Source organism: Amphibalanus amphitrite, unplaced genomic scaffold (genome assembly GCF_019059575.1).
Source record: "Amphibalanus amphitrite isolate SeventyFive unplaced genomic scaffold, NRLGWU_Aamphi_draft 000809F_arrow, whole genome shotgun sequence".
Taxonomy (NCBI): domain Eukaryota; kingdom Metazoa; phylum Arthropoda; class Thecostraca; order Balanomorpha; family Balanidae; genus Amphibalanus; species Amphibalanus amphitrite.
In genome coordinates this window covers 150629-170049 of record NW_024882303.1, presented here as the reverse complement: position 1 = coordinate 170049, position 19421 = coordinate 150629, and the positions used below count along the sequence as shown (strand labels likewise).

Genomic DNA, 19421 nt, shown 5'->3' with positions numbered 1-19421 from the left:
TGGCACCTTCGCTGAAAAGTTCAGCCGTCTCTGACATTTCAGCTCAGGCTACCAGTCGACAAAAAGTTAGTGGGATCTGTGATCTCACTGGATTCCTAGACAAAAATAGGTTCGGATCTATGATTTCAATGGATCACTCGGCATGCCTAGAGAGCTGGATCTTTAATCTCATTAGATCCGAGATCAAGAGTCGTGGGATCAGATCTCAGATCCATTTTTTTCGGGTCCGTGCAAAAGTGTGCAAATAGTCGTCTGCATATCGGCAAAGGAGCGTAGGTACTCTGCCGACTGCCTTCACAGTAGATGACTATTCAATTCACCCATTGACTCCACTTATCGGTTCTAGTTCCTAGCAAGTGCCGGACAATGTGACACTCTAAGAGGTGCATTTAGACGGTATAAAGACGCGCGGCAGTCGCGGCACTTCCACTCTACCCTCCCCAAACAGCCGGGCTGGGTAGTGGTGCAGTTCAGCGTTACATATAAAGTATTGGCGTTCGCCACCCTGCAGGGTGCAGATAGGTATCCACAGGGGGCAGCTGCTGACAGTCCCGCCTGTGGCCAGAGTACGCCGCCATGGGTCTGATGAAATCGGTCCGTTCAGTGCTGTATTGTATGCTGGTGTCCTGCTGCACCATGCAGCTCTGGCCGTGCAGGTGAGATACACAGAGAAAATACTAGTAATTTGAAAACGAACTAGAAAGAATCGGAAACGCGATATCGGCGTGCCGTTTTGACAATTTATTACAGCGATTGATTAGGGCAGCAGTACCTATGTACAGGGTCCGGCAAAAGTCTTGTCGTATGTGGTATTCTAGTTTCTGTGTCTTCCCATGCGCGTTTTGCCCCACCCAGCGTTTTGCTTCCAACGCCATTGTGTCAGCGCATCTATTGTGCCCCGGGGTATGAGATCACAGATAACCTAAGGGTCAGCGGCTGATTGTGCGAGGTCATTTGAGTAGCGAGCGTGCAGTTGAAATGAAGGCTGAAAACACCATGGTCAAATATTACGATGTCAGTCTCAGGAATCGAGCCATCGGCATGATTCAAGCGGGAATGTCACAAAGTCTGGTCGCGAATAATGTCGGCGCCCCTCTCCGACCAGTGCAAAGGTGGTGGAAGCACTTAACACCCACCAAATCGCCAGAATGGCCGCATTTGTTTGGGCGCCCGACGCAGCCAGTGTGCCCACAGCTCCTGTCAAATTCCCAGCTAAGTTGATGGTGTGGGGGATGGTGTCACATTAAGTGCTCAGTGAGCTGCTCCATGTCATCCCGCCCAAGACGAAGGTGGACACCAAGTATTATGTGGAGACCATCTCGGAGGAACTCCCAGAAACGGCTGTTCTGAAGCGACGGATGGTGGCTGAGAGGTCGAAAGCCATCTTCATGCAGGAAGGGGCTCCAGCGCATCGCTCTGCCACAGCCCAGCAGTGGTGCTGAGACAACCTGCCGCACTTCTGGGTGAAGGAAAAGGGGCCGGGGAACAGTTCCGACCTAAATCCCATTGAAGAGCTGTGGGCGATCGTCCAGAAAGACCTCGACAAACAGACGCCAGCAACCAACCTCGCGCAGCTGGAGACGCAGCTCAAGTCTGCGTGGTCACGAATCCAGCCGTCTGTGCTTCCCACTCTCGTGGCCAGTGTGCCGAACCGTGTTCGCAAGTGTTTGCTTGTCCGTGGACAATACATTGAGCGCTGAACAACTATTTTATTTACAATGGCTTGAAGTGTGGAACGATTTTAAAACTACGTCAAGACTTTTGCCGGACCCTGTATAAAATGCAGACCTCGGAGCCTCCATACCGGTGATCTATGTAGGGTCAGGTAAATTTTGAGACCTTTCCATTACAAGTCCTGTTTTTCTTTTATAAATGTTGACCCTGGCATTATATAGAATAGCATCGGCTATGTGATATGGCCTATGACGTGAAATAGATAAATAGATAATACAGTCTAGGTTATTCTAAAAGGAAAATGGGATGTGCTTATAGCTTTAGGTACTTATGAGCAAACCAAAACTGTTTTCAAAATAGCGCGGCCGTTGGTGGATTGATCCATTTCAAAAATCACCTTTTGGTAAACAGCATGGCAGGTAGGTACCTTTTGAGGAGCGGCGTTTCCTTAACGTTATCACGAGCGAGATATTTTACCTTGCTAAGAATATTGAACAGTTCCAGGAACAATTTTACAAATTTGTTTTGTTATCGTTGTCTCTTTTGTTTTTGGTCTTGTATTCATCGAGCGGTGCCATTTAAAATTTCTGCATTATTTAAACAAAAGGCTACGTTAGCATTTTATTTACCGTGAAATAAAATGCCCTGCTACACACCGGTTCGTGCAAATCCAACGGCAAACTCAAGATGTCCTGATGAAAACGTAAGTACTCTTCGGTATTCAATGCCTATTCACTGAGGCCCTTTACTTCTACTTATGGGTCTAATGATGATAAGACATCTAACTGTAACTAGTATTTTTTTTTTTAACTAAAGCTGAAAAGAAATACAAAAATGCGGTTTGATGAAAGAGTATCTTTAAATTGAAATTGATTTCGATTGCACGCAAAATCACTTATATTCAAATTGATCATTATCTTTTCTTCTTCCAGCCGAGCTGCCCCCGTCCTCCACACAACCTGTCATACTGTAAAGACTGGGCAGAGAGAATATCGGACGTCAAGTTCTGGCAGTCGACAACAAATGCTGACTTCGCGCCGCCAAAGTCCAGATCGGTTCCAAATCTTCTGCCGGTGAGACTCTTTTGATATATGTTCTGCTTCCACCGAAATGGAACCGATAAGTGGCTAAAATAGTTGCATTTTATGCACCTTTTGGCTAAGAATATGCAATCACAAATTATCAAGTGGATGATTTCATTTTATTTCTTTGAAAGCTGCTTTATCGTTGCATTTGTCGTGATGGTTCACAGTTCTCACGCATGACTTCTGCTGCTGATATCAGTCAGCGTTACGGCAGCAAATCACTGAGTCTTTAATTTAATCAGACGCAGGTCCTTGGAAGTCGCTCACGGTTTTCGGTTGATGGCACAATTAACTAAATGCTTTCTGTGACGTCCCAATAACAAAATCGTTATTTTGACATCGTTCAAACGTTGCGGTTCTTCGCCATTATTCAGATTAAATTACGTCAATGAAAGATGATTTCCGGCGAGCGAGATAGCTTGAACTAAGATGTGCATGTGCAACTACAAGATAAAGCGTACCTACCTACCTATGTTACCTATAGGGGAGACCCGGGAGGTATGGGCCCCCTGGAGGTATGGACCATCGCAGTTTTGAAGAAGTGTTGCGTATTTTTACACATTTGATGGCGTTAACTGGTAGCCGCCATTCCGTTATACATCCCACGTGATTTTCAAAATCTTCCTCAGTCTACTTTGGCAATGAGCGGTGATAAAGCGTTTTTGCCATCTTCGAGTAAAATACAGTACATACAGAAAATTCGTGATAAATTTGAACCAGGCTCGTTTTATGATGCCAGACCATCGCTAACATAAAGTTTAAAGCATGCAAATTAAGATTGGATAGACAATTTGAAGCTTTCTTGCAAGATTTTGAGCTGAGATGCTACGCACATTCTGGCGTCCTAACCGGGAGGTTCGGGCCACCCACCCCGTTGATCCTAAATAAATAAAAAAAGATGCTTTCATTGAATGTCCCCGTCAATAAGTTTTATTTTTGTCGCGCAAGGTCGAACATTTTCACTACAAATTTCATTCGAACAGAAAAAATATTATTTAGCTTATTTCATGGTACATGCTTAAGTTTACCAAAATACATATGGGCACAAGTGACCTCCATGTAGTAAGCTGTGGGGCGCTTATGCGGTTCCTGGGCTCTAAGAGAGATCAAGGTAGATACCAGCTACGAGTATTATTCTCATTGTCGAGAAAAGAATATGAAACATGGCACCGGCCCATACCTCCCGGGCCATGGCCCATACCTCCCGGTGTATTTTGATGGATCGAAAAAGCACATGATTTATTGAAAGTTATCTCGAGACAAAATAGTTGATCCCAGATGCCTAATATCAGGCACACGTTGCAGGCGAAAGGCAATTTCACGTACACAGAGTGAAAAACCGGGCCTAGCCACTGCCCATTGGAAGAAAATTGCCTTTTCACAAAACCGGCCCATACCTCCCGGGTCTCCCCTACATATGTTTCCAGTTGAATGCTCAATGCTCATGATGTGGAATTAAAACCTTCTGCATTTCTTTATGAATGCAAACAAAAGATGAAGACACAGAGATCCTTGTCGGTATTAGATGCAATGTGGTAAGATGCGTTATCTATGTATGCAATAGCACAAAAGCATATGCATAAAGACATCTGAAGACAACAGGACTGATGCGCGAAGCTAGATCAACCATGCACTTCATTCTACTTACGGAAGCGCACTAAATACAAACTTATGATTAACTTGGCTGGTGGCCTCTGACGAAGCAAATGGCACTTTTGCTGCTCATCTCATGGACCCGCATCAGGCTTGGTTACTATGCAGTTTTATGTCTGTGTCAAGTAGACTCGCAGACTGAAGCTCATGCTGAACCATTTTTGCATAGACAGGCTTGGGGCTGAGACTGGCAGGAGCACCGGTTACCACCGACGCACGCAACTACGCATAAATGTACACTTACAGCTCTGACAGCGCTGTGATGTTTTCACCTGCGCAGCGCATACTCGAGGGCAGCGCTTTTCGAGGAGCGCTGTGGCCCGAAGGTTTGAACTTTGAATTGTGAAAAATGCCCGCCCGCCGCAAAACGCAAACACCGCAAAACGCGCAAAACGCACGCCATAAACGCCAACGCAAAGGTCGCAAAAAATAAACAAACGGCCGCCCGCCGCAAACCGCAAATAAAAAAACGCAAAAACGCCGCAAAACAATAAAACCGCCCGCATCGCACGCCCGCTAACCGCCAACCGAAAACGCCTAAAAATCGCCAGCCCGCCGCCAAAAAAAAAACACCGCAAAAAAACGAAAAAGCGGCCGCCAACCGCAAACAAATTTAACACCGCAAACGACGCAAAAAAAGAAAACCGCCCGCATCGCCCTCCCGCCCGCCCGCCGCCAAAGACAAACACCGCAAAAACACAAAACGCCCGCCCGCCGCAAAACGTAAACACCGCAAAACGTGTAAAACGCACGCCCGAAAAGCCAACGCAAACGGCAAAAAAATCGACCGACCGCCGCAAACCACACAGAAAAACGCCGAAACGCCGAAAAAAAAATAAAACCGCCCGCACCGCACCGACGCTAACTGCTAACCGAAAACGACTAAAAGTCGCCCGCCAGCCGCCAAACGCAAACACCGCAAATAAGCGCCCGGCCGCAGCAAGATAATAATTTATCAACGACTGGCATACCGCTAGGCTGGTCAATGGTCATTTTCGCAAATCAAAAAGATATCTGCAAATATCTCCTAGATGAAAGCGCCCAATTAAAAAACGGATGGCACGTGCGTGTTCCTCGCCCCAACTTCCTTCAGGTCAATCGTCATTTGGGTCACCTAGCGCATTGACGACCGGCTGGGTGGAATGAACATTGCGCCAAGAAACGTAAGTATATTGTCAAAAAGAATCTCCAGAATGGTGGATCCCAAAAGTTTGAAACTACCACTTTGGCCCACTGGACGACACCTTAAACAGTTGCCGACCAGATGATACCCATTGTTTGGTCACCCACGCCATAGTATGCATCATGGGTGCGCCGAAATGACCAAAGGTCCCAATTTCCGGTGTGCAGGGTCATTTTCAACGGCACGTGGCACGTGGTTCTGGACTTTTCCGGCCACTTTGCGACATACCCATGGGTAGTGCACCGAATGGTGGTTGATCTGCATGGAAGAAAATGGGGGGTCGTTTGGATCGTTTTCGAGCAATCTGCCGTGGAACGCATTTTTTCATTTTGCCCATTTGCTTAACACGGGAATTTTCAAAGTCACGTGGCACGTGCACCAGATGGTCCGCGGAGGGGAGACCCATACCAGAACGTAGATCACCTGGCCCACTAGAAATCCTGAAAAAATCAGAATTTTTGGAGCAGCCGTTTTCAAGAGCATCAAGTTGTACTGATCTCAGGCAGCTTTTGCCAAATTGTCAGGGAACTCAGATTTGTTTTTCAATAGAAAAACACAATTCTAAAGAATAGTGTTTTAACTATTGACAACAAACCTTCGGTTACCGGCATCTGCGATGCCGGGCTCCGCATCGCGGGACCGCAGGTTGTTTGAGCAAGCACCTTTGTCAACGCAGCAAAAACGCCCGCCACCAAACGAGAGGATGAGCCTTGCACGTGCAGACCGCAGTCGGTGTGCTACGGACTGACGTGCACGGCACCCTATTCGTCGGTCTATAGCGGTGTGCCAAATTTGAGTGCAATCGACCCGGCCGTTTTCGAGATCTGGAAGCGACACCCTGCACGTGCGCACGTGCAGCCTAGGCCCCAATTGACTTGTGCACGGCACTCTATTCGCCGGTTTCTAGCGGTGTACCAAATTGGAGCTCAATCGGCCCCGTCAATTTCAAGATCTGGAAGTGACCCCTACACGTGCGCTCGTGCAGCTGCACCCCAACCGTGGCACATGAAAATACATACTAACTGACTTGTGCACGGCACCCTACTAACCAGTCTCTAGCGGTATACCAAATTTGAGCACAGTCGGCCCAGCCGTTCTTGAGATCTGGAAGCGTCGTCCTGCACGTGCGCACGTGCAAAATGAGTCCCATCTGATTTGTGCACGGCACCCTACTCGCCGATCCCTAACGGTGTGCCAACTTTGATCACAATCGGCCCAGCCGTTCTCGAGATCTGGAAGCGTCACCCTGCCCGTGTGCACGTGCAGCGGCACCCCAACCGTGACACATGGAAATGCATTGCGCGGCAGGTGCCTATAACCATGCCAAGTATCAGTGCAATCGGCAAAGTAACTACAGAGTTATAAGACTTGTTACCGAACTGACACCTCTTCGTTTTGCACGTGGCACGAGCATTAGGGGTCACCCATACGCATCGAGAACAGCACCCTACGTGTAAGAAAGGAAGAAGCTATCCCACACAAAAGACCCCGAGTGAATCGGTCTAGTGGTTGCAGAGATATAAGGTCTGTAAAGGCACCCCACAGGCGGCCTACTGCTAATATTTAGCAATAATCAGTGTCGCATCCGCACACGGGAGGTATCGCCGTCACCTGTTTGTATACTCTAATGTGGTTGGGTTCAAGTCACAGTCGAGCCCTGATTTTTTACAGCTTTTCTTAAAAACGGCACATCGTGCAGTGACGTCCTATGCATCAGTGGAAAGAGCATCAAAAGTTGTATATTATATTAACTTTTCACCTATATATCTTACTAAAGCTAAAAGTTATAGAGGAATAAAGACGCTCCCATTGACTTGCCATGTTAAAAAATTTAAATTTCAAATTAACTTTAAAAGAAAAAATGAGTTTTGCCACCTTAACGAAGCATACCAGCAAGTACTATGCTTTTTCCTCTACAAGATATAAGAGTTTGGGCGAAATCTATCTCTAAAATTTTGTACAAAGATCGAATGAAAATGTCTCTACAAAGTCTCGACATCGGCGTCCATTGACTTAACATGGGACACAGCAAAATTCCAACTTTAATCGCGTGCAAAGACACGTTCCGAGATTCTGAGGGATATACAGCGCACACTAGCGTGTACCTGAACGTGTTTGCCATAAAATGCTGGGAAGAAAACCACCTCCTTCTTGGCTAGTTTTCCCGCTATTGGCGATCGCGCAAAAAGTGTCCAAAACCCCATTGACTTAACACGGGGAAAATGGAATCGCACGTGCCACGTGCCACGAGGTTTTAAGCGAGTAGCGACCGGTGCCATCAGGTAGATCGCCTCCGGGAGCCCATACCCTGAACTTTTTACGGAAATTGAGCGATTCGTCTAGGCCCCCGTCAAGTTGCCCCAATTCGCGGCCAGACTTGCAAAACATAGCCCGGAGAACGACCGCTCCGGTTGTTTTTCAATAGAAAAACACAATTCTAACGAATAGTGTTTGTCTTTTCAAACCCGGCATCTGCGATGCCGGGCTCCGCATCGCGGGACCGCAGGTTGTTTGAGCAAGCACCTTTGTAAACGCAGCAAAAACGCCCGCCGCCAAACGAGAGGATGAGCCTCGCACGTGCAGACCGGAGTCGGTGTGCTACGGACTGACGTGCACGGCACCCTATTCGCCGGTCTATAGCGGTGTGCAAAATTTGGGTGCAATCGGCCCGGCCGTTTTCGAGATCTTGAAGCAGCACCCTGCACGTGCGCACGTGCAAGCTGGGTCCCAACTGACTTGTGCACGGCACTCTATTCGCCGGTCTCTAGCGGTGTACCAAATTTAATCGCATTCGGCCCAGCCGTTTCCAAGATCGGGAAGCGACCCCTACACGTGCGCACGTGCAGCTGCACCCCAACCGCGGCACATGGAAATACACACTAACTGACTTGTGCACGGCACCCTACTAACCAGTCTCTAGTGGTATGCCAAATTTGAGCACAGTCGGTCCAGCCGTTCTTGAGATATGGAAGCGTCAGCCTGCACGTGCGCACGTGCAAACTGGGTCCCATCTGACTTGTGCACGGCACCCTACTCGCCAAGCCCTAACGGTGTGCCAACTTTGATCACAATCGGCCCAGCCGTTCTCGAGATCTGGAAGCGTCACCCTGCCCGTGCGCACGTGCAGCGGCAACCCAACCGTGACACATGGAAATGCATTGCGGGACGGGTGCCTACATCCATGCCAAGTACCAGCGCAATCGGCAAAATAACTACAGAGTTATTAGACTTGCTGCCGAACTGACACCTCTTCGTTTTGCACGTGGCACGTGCATTAGGGGTCACCCATACGCATCGAGAGTAGCACACTACGTGTGAGAAAGGAAGAAGCTATCCCACACAAAAGACCGCGAGTGAATCGGTCCAGTGGTTGCAGAGATATAAGGTTTGTAAAGGCACCCCACAGGCGGCCTACTGCTAATATTTAGCAATAATCAGTGTCGCATCCGTACATGGGAGGTATCCCCGTCACCTGTTCGTATACTCTAATGTGGTTGGGTTCAAGTTACAGTCGAGCCCTGATTTTTTACAGCTTTTCTTAAAAACGGCACATCGTGCAGTGACGTTCTATGCATCAGTGGAAAGAGCATCAAAAGTTGTATATTATATTATTTTTTCACCTATATATCTTACTAAAGATAAAAGTTATAGAGGAATAAAGACGCTCCCATTGACTTTCCATGTTAAAGATTTTCATTTTCAAACACACTTTATTAGAAAAAACGATTTCTGCCAGCATAACGAAGCATACCAGCATGTACTACGCTCTTTCCTCTACAAGATATAAGAGTTTGGGCAAATTCTATCTCTAAAATTTTGTACATTGAACGAAAGAAAATGTCTCTGCATAGGCTCGGCATCGCCGTCCATTGACTTAACATGGGACACAGCAAAATTCCAACTTTGACCTTGTGCATAGAGGTGTTGCGAGATTCTGGCGGGTATACGGCGAACACGGGCGTGTACCTGAACGTGTTTGCCATAAAATGCTGGGAAGAAAACCACCTCCTTCTTGGCTCGTTTTTCCGCTATTGGCGATCGCGCAAAAAGTGTCCAAAACCCCATTGACTTAACATGGGGAAAATGGAATCGCACGTGCCACGCGCAAAAGACTTTTTAGCGAGTAGCGACCGTTGCCATCAGGTAGATCGCCTCCGGGAGCCCATACACTGAACTTTTTACGAAGATTGTACATTTCGTCTAGGCTGCGACCAAGTTGCCCCAATTCGCTGCCAGACTTGCAAAACATAGCCCGGACAACGACCGCTCCGGTTGTTTTTCAATAGAAAAACACAATTCTAACGAATAGTGTTTGTCTTTTCAAACAACCTGCGGTTACGCGGCATCTGCGATGCCGGGCTCCGCATCGCGGGACCGCAGGTTGTTTGAGCAAGCACCTCTGTACCGCCCGCCGCAAAACGCAAAACCGCAAAACTCGCAAAACGCACGCTCAAAACGCAACGCAAAAGCCGCAAAAAAAAACAATCGCCCGCAGGCTCAAAACCGCAGAAAAACGCAAAAAAGCCGCAAAAACGCCCGTCCGCCGCAAAACGCAAACACCGCAAAAAAACGCAAATAGATTCACTTAATTGTTAAGTAATGGGTACCATTAGGTAGACCGACCATAAATTTTATCTAGCATCTCACCGTAGATGCAGTAAAAAGTGCTTTACTTTTCAATGCATATAAAGACTTGCTCAGCTCAATCAGTTCACTCTGTATTGGCTCAAGCCGTATCATGCGAACGCAATACAAACTAGAGCACCGACCCGACAGCGCAGCGCTCCCCAACTCACTGCTCGCCCAGTCCACCCGGGCCGCCGCCACGACGGCCCCCCGCAAGTAGGCATCCCGCACTGCACCGACAGCCGCGGGCGACCAGCTGACCGGCCAGCTGACCGGCCAGCAGCCGGCGGGCGGCAAGCCGCGGATGGCCGACCCGCCGGCGCGGCGAGGGAGGGGAGGGACGCAGCTGAAAGACCCGACTACGTATATATCAAAGAAACATTATATGTAATCATCGATGACGCGACATAAATCTGCTTTATTGGGGTTAGCGGTGTAGTCTGTGATGCCATCACAATGAAAATAGCCTAGTTTTGTAGAGCATCAAATTCTGCTTCCATAACGACTCTCGCTAGTCCATTTTCAATTGTAAATAAGCCTTTTATTGCGATGCAAAGTCCCGAAATCGTGCCGACGGCGGCCGGTCCCCCGATGGTACCATATCATAGACGGTAAACAGGTTAGTTCACATTCCCGCCGCTATGCGGGCGGCGGCGGCGCCACCTGTCCTCGTGTCCGCCTGACACCGTAACGATATAGGTCTGAGCTCAAATCTCGGTAATGTCGTGCTTTTTTACTAAATTTCTCAAAAACGGCACAACGTGTAATAACGCTCTGTATATCATTGGAAAGAGCATCAAAAGTTGTATAACCTATAAACTTTTCACTTGAATATGTCTTCAAGGTACAAAGTTATTAAGCACCAAAGACGCTCCCATTGACTTTCCATGTTAAAATTTTTCATTTTTAAAGAAGCCTAAAGACAACAAACGAATTTGCACAGCTTAAAGAAGCATAACAACATGTTCTATGGTCTTTTCTCAACAAGTCCTGAAAGTTAAAGCAAAATCGTATCATATAATTTTGTACAATGAGCGAATGAAAATGTCTCTGCAAAAACGCCCATTGACTTAACATGGGGAGCGAAAAAAGTTCAACTTTGACCTCGTGCAAAGACACGTTACGAAGTTTTGAGGGGTATACAGCGCACACTAGCGTGTACCCAAACGTGTTTGCCATAAAATGCTGGGAAGAAAACCACCTCTTCCTTGGCTCGTTTTCCCGCCATTGGCGATCGCGCAAAAAGTGTCCAAAACCCCGTTGACTTAACATGGGGAAAATGGAATCGCACGTGCCACGTGCCACGAGGTTTTAAGCGAGTAGCGACCGGTGCCATCAGGTAGATCGCCCCCGAGAGCCCATACACTGAACTTTTTACGAAAATCGCAATGCACGTTTAGGCCCCACCCAAAATGTCTCGATTCGCTGCCAGACTTGCAAAACATAGCCCGGAGAACGACCGCTCCGGTTGTTTTTCAATAGAAAAACACAATTCTAACGAATAGTGTTTGTCTTTTCAAACAACCTGCGGTTACCAGCATCTGCGATGCTGGGCTCCGCATCGCGGGACCGCAGGTTGTTTGAGCAAGCACCTCTGTAACGCCGCTAAAGGTGTGCCGAATTTGAATGCAATCAGCCCAGCCGTTTCTGAGATCTGAAAGCCTCACCCTGCACGTGCGCACGTGCAAGCTGGGTCCCAAATGACTTGTGGACGGCACCCTAGTTGCCGGTCTCTAGCGGTGTACCGAATTTAAGCTCAATCGGCCCAGCCGTTTTCAAGATCTGGAAGCGACCCCTACACGTGCGCACGTGCAGTTGCACCCCAACCGAGACACATGAGTATACATACTAACTGACTTGTGCACAGCACCCTACTAACCGGTCTCTAAAGGTGTGCCGAATTTGAATGCAATCGGCCCAGCCGTTCCTGAGATCTGGAAGCGTCACCCTGCACGTGCGCACGTGCAACCTGGGGCCCAGCAGACCTGTGCAAGACACCCTACTACGCGATCTCTAGCGGTGTGCCAAATCTGAGCACAATTGGCCCGGCCGTTCTCGAGATCTGGAAGCGTCACCCTGCACGTGCGCACGTGCAGTTGCACCCCAATCGTGGCACATGGAAATACATACTAAATGACTGCAACCTACTGATCGGTATCAAGCGTTATGCCAAATTTGAACACAATCGGTCCAGCCGTTCTCGAGATCTGGAAGCGTCACCCTGCACGTGCGCACGTGCAGTTGCACCCCTACCAAGACACATGGAAATGCATCGCCTGGAAAGTGTCTACCTCCATGCCAAGTTTTAGCGCAATCGGCCCAGTAATTATCGCGAGCTATTGCGCTTATTACAAAACAGGCACCTCTTGGCTTTGCACGTGGAACGTGCGTTAGGGGTCACCCATATGCATCGAGAGTAGCACACTATGTGAAAGAAGGGAAAAAGCTACCCCAAACAAAAAACCGCACGTGTATCAGCCCAGTGGTTGCCGAGATATAAGTCGTACAAAAACGTCCCCACGGCGGCCGGCCGCTATTTAGCAGTAAAATCGTGTCGCATCCTTCTATGGGAGGTATCCCCGTCACCTGTTCGTATACTGTCTGAGCAAAGGCCATACGTTACGGTCCAAACTCCATAGTGAGGCGGACATACGAATTTACGAGAGTTTAGCGACGAAATGATTCACTTAATTGTTAAGTAATGGGTACCATTAGGTAGACCATAAATTTTATCTAGCATCTCACCGTAGATGCAGTAAAAAGTGTTTTACTTTTCAATGTATATAAAGACTTGCTCAGCTCAATCAGTTCACTCTGTATTGGCTCAAGCCGTATCATGCGAACGCAATACAAACTAGAGCACCGACAGCGCAGCGCTCCCCAACTCACTGCTCGGCCAGTCCACCCGGGCCGCCGCCACGACGGCCCCCCGCAAGTAGGCATCCCGCACTGCACCGACAGCCGCGGGCGACCAGCTGACCGGCCAGCAGCCGGCGGGCGGCAAGCCGCGGATGGCCGGCCCGCCGGCGCGGCGAGGGAGGGGAGGGACGCAGCTGAAAGACCCGACTACATATATATCAAAGAAACATTATATGTAATCATCGATGACGCGACATAAATCTGCTTTATTGGGGTTAGCGGTGTAGTCTGTGATGCCATCACAATGAAAATAGCCTAGTTTTGTAGAGCATCAAATTCTGATTCCATAACGACTCTCGCTAGTCCATTTTCAATTGTAAATAAGCCTTTTATTGCGATGCAAAGTCCCGAAATGGTGCCGACGGCGGCCGGTCCCCCGATGGTACCATACCATAAATGGTAAACAGGTTAGTTCACATTCCCGCCGCTATGCGGGCGGCGGCGGCGCCACCTGTCCTCGTGTCCGCCTGACACCGTAACGATATAGGCCTGAGCTCAAATCTCGGTAATGTCGTGCTTTTTTACTATACTTCTCAAAAACGGCACCATGTGCAATAAAGTTGTATATATCATTGGAAAGAGCATCAAAAGTTGTATAAAATATCAACTTTTGACTTAAACATATCTTTAATGTAAAAAGTTATAAAGCAGCAAAGACGCTCCCATTGACTTCCCATGTTAAAATTTTTCATTTTTAAACGAGCTTAAAAAGAACAAACGAATTCTGACAGCTTAACGAAGCATAACGGCATGTACTACGGCCTATTCTGAATAAGTGTTGAAAGTTTGGTCAAAATCGTATCATATAATTTTGTACAATGAGCGAATGAAAATGCCTCTGCAAAAACGCCCATTGACTTAACATGGGGAGCGAAAAAAGTTTAACTTTGACCTCGTGCAAAGACACGTTACGAAATTCTGAGGGGTATACGGCGCACACTGACGTGTACCGGAACGTGTTTGCCATAAAATGCTGGGAAGAAAACCACCTCCTTCTTGGCTCGTTTTCCCGCTATTGGCGATCGCGCAAAAAATGTCCAAAAGCCCATTGACTTAACATGGGGAAAATGCAATTGCACGTGGCACGCGCAATGATTTTTGTTGCGAGTAGCGACCGGTACCATCAGGTAGATCACCTGCAAAAGTCTATATCCTGAAGTTTTTACGATCCTAGACGCAAAACTGTAGGCTGCGACCAAGTTGCCCCAATCTCAGGCCAACTTTGCAAACATAGCCCGGAGAAGGACCGCTCCGGTTGTTTTTCAATAGAAAAACACAATTCTAACGAATAGTGTTTGTCTTTTCAAACAACCTGCGGTTATCTAGCATCTCACCGTAGATGCAGTAGCGGCATCTGCGATGCCGGGCTCCGCATCGCGGGACCGCAGGTTGTTTGAGCAAGCACCTCTGTACCGCCCGCCGCAAAACGCAAAACCGCAAAACTCGCAAAACGCACGCTCAAAACGCAACGCAAAAGCCGCAAAAAAAACAATCGCCCGCAGGCTCAAAACCGCAGAAAAAACGCAAAAAAGCCGCAAAAACGCCCGTCCGCCGCAAAACGCAAACACCGCAAAAAACGCAAATAGATTCACTTAATTGTTAAGTAATGGGTACCATTAGGTAGACCGACCATAAATTTTATCTAGCATCTCACCGTAGATGCAGTAAAAAGTGCTTTACTTTTCAATGCATATAAAGACTTGCTCAGCTCAATCAGTCAGGGTTGTGCTTGACTCATGAGTCGAGTCAGAAATTTGACTCAACTCTGACTCAAATGAGTCAGATTTGAGTCGAGTCGGATAAAATGTTGAGCTGTTGAGTTGAGTCAGAGTTGAGTCGGACAAAAATATTAAGGTGTTGAGTTGAGTCAGAGTTGAGTCAGTAAAATAACTTTTGACATTGAGTTGAGTCAAGAACATTTAGGAACATGAGTCAGCTGACTCAACACTTTTTAGAAACAATATATAGTATAAGTTTTTCATTCTCCCCCGCTTAACAACTTAGGCCTGGCCCTGCTGCCGGATTTTTTCACCCCCCCCCCGCTCAACAACTTTTTTATCTGAGTCAATTTTGAGTCAACACACTTGACTCAACAAAAAATTTGAGTCAAGTTTGAGTCAACTCATATTTTCATTGAGCCGCTTGAGTCATGAGTCGAGTCAAGGGAAAAAATCATCTCCTTGTTTGAGTCAGAGTTGAGTCAGGGCATTCTGAAGTTGAATGATGAGTCGAGTCGGCAAATTTTTTTGAGTCGAGCACAACCCTGCAATCAGTTCACTCTGTATTGGCTCAAGCCGTATCATGCGAACGCAATACAAACTAGAGCACCGACCCGACAGCGCAGCGCTCCCCAACTCACTGCTCGCCCAGTCCACCCGGGCCGCCGCCACGACGGCCCCCCGCAAGTAGGCATCCCGCACTGCACCGACAGCCGCGGGCGACCAGCTGACCGGCCAGCTGACCGGCCAGCAGCCGGCGGGCGGCAAGCCGCGGATGGCCGACCCGCCGGCGCGGCGAGGGAGGGGAGGGACGCAGCTGAAAGACCCGACTACGTATATATCAAAGAAACATTATATGTAATCATCGATGACGCGACATAAATCTGCTTTATTGGGGTTAGCGGTGTAGTCTGTGATGCCATCACAATGAAAATAGCCTAGTTTTGTAGAGCATCAAATTCTGCTTCCATAACGACTCTCGCTAGTCCATTTTCAATTGTAAATAAGCCTTTTATTGCGATGCAAAGTCCCGAAATCGTGCCGACGGCGGCCGGTCCCCCGATGGTACCATATCATAGACGGTAAACAGGTTAGTTCACATTCCCGCCGCTATGCGGGCGGCGGCGGCGCCACCTGTCCTCGTGTCCGCCTGACACCGTAACGATATAGGTCTGAGCTCAAATCTCGGTAATGTCGTGCTTTTTTACTAAATTTCTCAAAAACGGCACAACGTGCAATAACGCTCTGTATATCATTGGAAAGAGCATCAAAAGTTGTATAACCTATAAACTTTTCACTTGAATATGTCTTCAAGGTAAAAAGTTATTAAGCACCAAAGACGCTCCCATTGACTTTCCATGTTAAAATTTTTCATTTTTAAAGAAGCCTAAAGACAACAAACGAATTTGCACAGCTTAAAGAAGCATAACAACATGTTCTATGGTCTTTTCTCAACAAGTCCTGAAAGTTAAAGCAAAATCGTATCATATAATTTTGTACAATGAGCGAATGAAAATGTCTCTGCAAAAACGCCCATTGACTTAACATGGGGAGCGAAAAAAGTTCAACTTTGACCTCGTGCAAAGACACGTTACGAGGTTTTGAGGGGTATACAGCGCACACTAGCGTGTACCCAAACGTGTTTGCCATAAAATGCTGGGAAGAAAACCACCTCTTCCTTGGCTCGTTTTCCCGCCATTGGCGATCGCGCAAAAAGTGTCCAAAACCCCGTTGACTTAACATGGGGAAAATGGAATCGCACGTGCCACGTGCCACGAGGTTTTAAGCGAGTAGCGACCGGTGCCATCAGGTAGATCGCCCCCGAGAGCCCATACACTGAACTTTTTACGAAAATCGCAATGCACGTTTAGGCCCCACCCAAAATGTCTCGATTCGCTGCCAGACTTTTAAAACATAGCCCGGAGAAGGACCGCTCCGGTTGTTTTTCAATAGAAAAACACAATTCTAACGAATAGTGTTTGTCTTTTCAAACAACCTGCGGTTACCGGCGAGTTTGAGAAATCCGTGAGTTTGCAAACTCCCTAGGGAGTTTGCAAACTCACTGACCCATCAGTGAGTTTGCAAACTCACTAGGGAGTTTACAAATTCACTAGGGAGTTTGCAAACTCACTGACCGGTCAGGGAGTTTGAGAAATTCCAGAGCGCTGGGCCAAATAAAATCAAATGTGTAAGATGAGGGTGGCATACGTGCCGTCCGTGATGTTAAAACAGAGGCGGCTAGTGGTACGGCCTATATAACTGTCGCACGCTGACAAAAAGCTTACAGATCCTCAATTATTTTGCCGGGAAAAAATTCTACTCGCGGCTATGTAAAGGGGAGGTTCAGAGCAACTTGCTCCTCCGTTCCGTCGTTTCCATCCTCAGGAATCAGGATACTGAAATCCTTCTCCTCCACGCCGAAACCCCCACTCCGGGCTGGACAGGCACCTTTATCTCATGCGGGATGCTCCTTTGGAGCGGCACCGCTGCTCCCGAGGGAGCGCACCCCGTAGCCGGGTGCAGAGAGTGCTTGGGGGGGCTGGTCGGCCTGGTCATTCGGACGGGCTAGGCCCCGGCGACTCTCTAGGGTGTCTGCCCAGACCAACGTCTCCCCCTAATTCCTATCATTCTTCTGGCTCTGAAATGGTCTCTTTAGACCGAAAGGGCCTAACCCAGCAAAACAAAAACAAGCAGCGTGCGCCAGTCGCAGCTGGGCTGGCTGCCAGCAGCGCCGGCTCTCGATGACACGTCTATGGCTGAGTGGGAATGGCCGTGAATTGGTGCGTGTGCCTGTACTTAAGCATAGGTGACCAACTGAGCTGTTTCTTCTTTGATATATTGGGCCTGACTCTGGAATAGCCTCACTTGAGTGGAACTGATCTAATTGGGACGTGAACTAAATAAATATATGACTAAATAAAGCGGCGGTACATGTTTGGATAGATCACTGAGCAGTTTACAATAAAACAAGGTATTTATGGTGTGCATGCATATGATCTATAAGCTTTTTGTCAGCGTGCCAGGCCCCACAACTAGCCGCCTTTGTTTTAACATCACGGACGGCACGTATGCCACCCACATGCTGCCCACTTATTTTTATTTGGCCCAATCGCTCTGGAATTTCTTAAACTCCCTGACCGGTCAGTGAGTTTGCAAACTCCCTAGTGAATTTGTAAACTCCCTAGTGAGTTTGCAAACTCCCTGACCCATCAGTGAGTTTGCAAACTCCCTAGGGAGTTTGCAAACTCACGGATTTCTCAAACTCCCTGTAACATATATAAAGACTTGCTCAGCTCAATCAGTTCACTCTGTATTGGCTCAAGCCGTATCATGCGAACGCAATGCAAACTAGAGCACCGACAGCGCAGCGCTCCCCAACTCACTGCTCGCCCAGTCCACCCGGGCCGCCGCCACGACGGCCCCCCGCAAGTAGGCATCCCGCACTGCACCGACAGCCGCGGGCGACCAGCTGACCGGCCAGCTGACCGGCCAGCAGCCGGCGGGCGGCAGGGCGCGGATGGCCGACCCGCCGGCGCGGCGAGGGAGGGGAGGAACGCAGCTGAAAGACCCGACTACATATATATCAAAGAAACATTATATGTAATCATCGATGACGCGACATAAATCTGCTTTATTGGGGTTAGCGGTGTAGTCTGTGATGCCATCACAATGAAAATAGGCGCCTAGTTTTGTACAGCATCAAATTCTGATTCCATAACGACTCTCGCTAGTCCATTTTCAATTGTAAATAAGCCTTTTATTGCGATGCAAAGTCCCGAAATGGTGCCGACGGCGGCCGGTCCCCCGATGGTACCATACCATAGATGGTAAACAGGTTAGTTCACATTCCCGCCGCTATGCGGGCGGCGGCGGCGCCACCTGTCCTCGTGTCCGCCTGACACCGTAACGATATAGGTCTGAGCTCAAATCTCGGTAATGTCGTGCTTTTTTACTATATTTCTCAAAAACGGCACCACGTGCAATAAAGTTGTATATATCATTGGAAAGAGCATCAAAAGTTGTATAAAATATCAACTTTTCACTTGAATATGTCTTCAAGGTACAAAGTTATTAAGCACCAAAGACGCTCCCATTGACTTTCCATGTTAAAATTTTTCATTTTTAAAGAAGCCTAAAGACAACAAACGAATTTGCACAGCTTAAAGAAGCATACCAACATGTTCTATGGTCTTTTCTCAACAAGTCCTGAAAGTTTAAACAAAATCGTATCATATAATTTTGTACAATGAGCGAATGAAAAAGTCTCTGCAAAAACGCCCATTGACTTAACATGGGGAGCGAAAAAAGTTCAACTTTGACCTCGTGCAAAGACACGTTACGAAGTTCTGAGGGGTATACGGCGCACACTAGCGTGTACCTGAACGTGTTTGCCATAAAATGCTGGGAAGAAAACCACCTCCTTCTTGGCTCGTTTTCCCGCTATTCGCGATCGCGCAAAAAGTGTTCAAAACCCCATTGACTTAACATGGGGAAAATGGAATCGCACGTGCCACGTGCCACGAGGTTTTAAGCGAGTAGCGACCGGTGCCATCAGGTAGATCG

The 19421-nt window shown here is 47.9% G+C and overlaps 1 protein-coding gene across 1 annotated transcript in view; it reads left to right on the top strand.

Annotated features, from left to right (window-relative positions):
- The first annotated feature begins 2175 nt into the window (after window positions 1-2175).
- LOC122366470 overlaps window positions 2176-19421 on the top strand; it is an 86190-nt gene continuing 68944 nt past the window's right edge. The window contains exons 1-2 of the mRNA XM_043338773.1: window positions 2176-2377; window positions 2607-2747. Coding sequence (XP_043194708.1) covers window positions 2315-2377; window positions 2607-2747 — 204 coding nt within the window. The 5' untranslated portion in view covers window positions 2176-2314. The remainder of the gene's footprint in view (window positions 2378-2606; window positions 2748-19421) is intronic.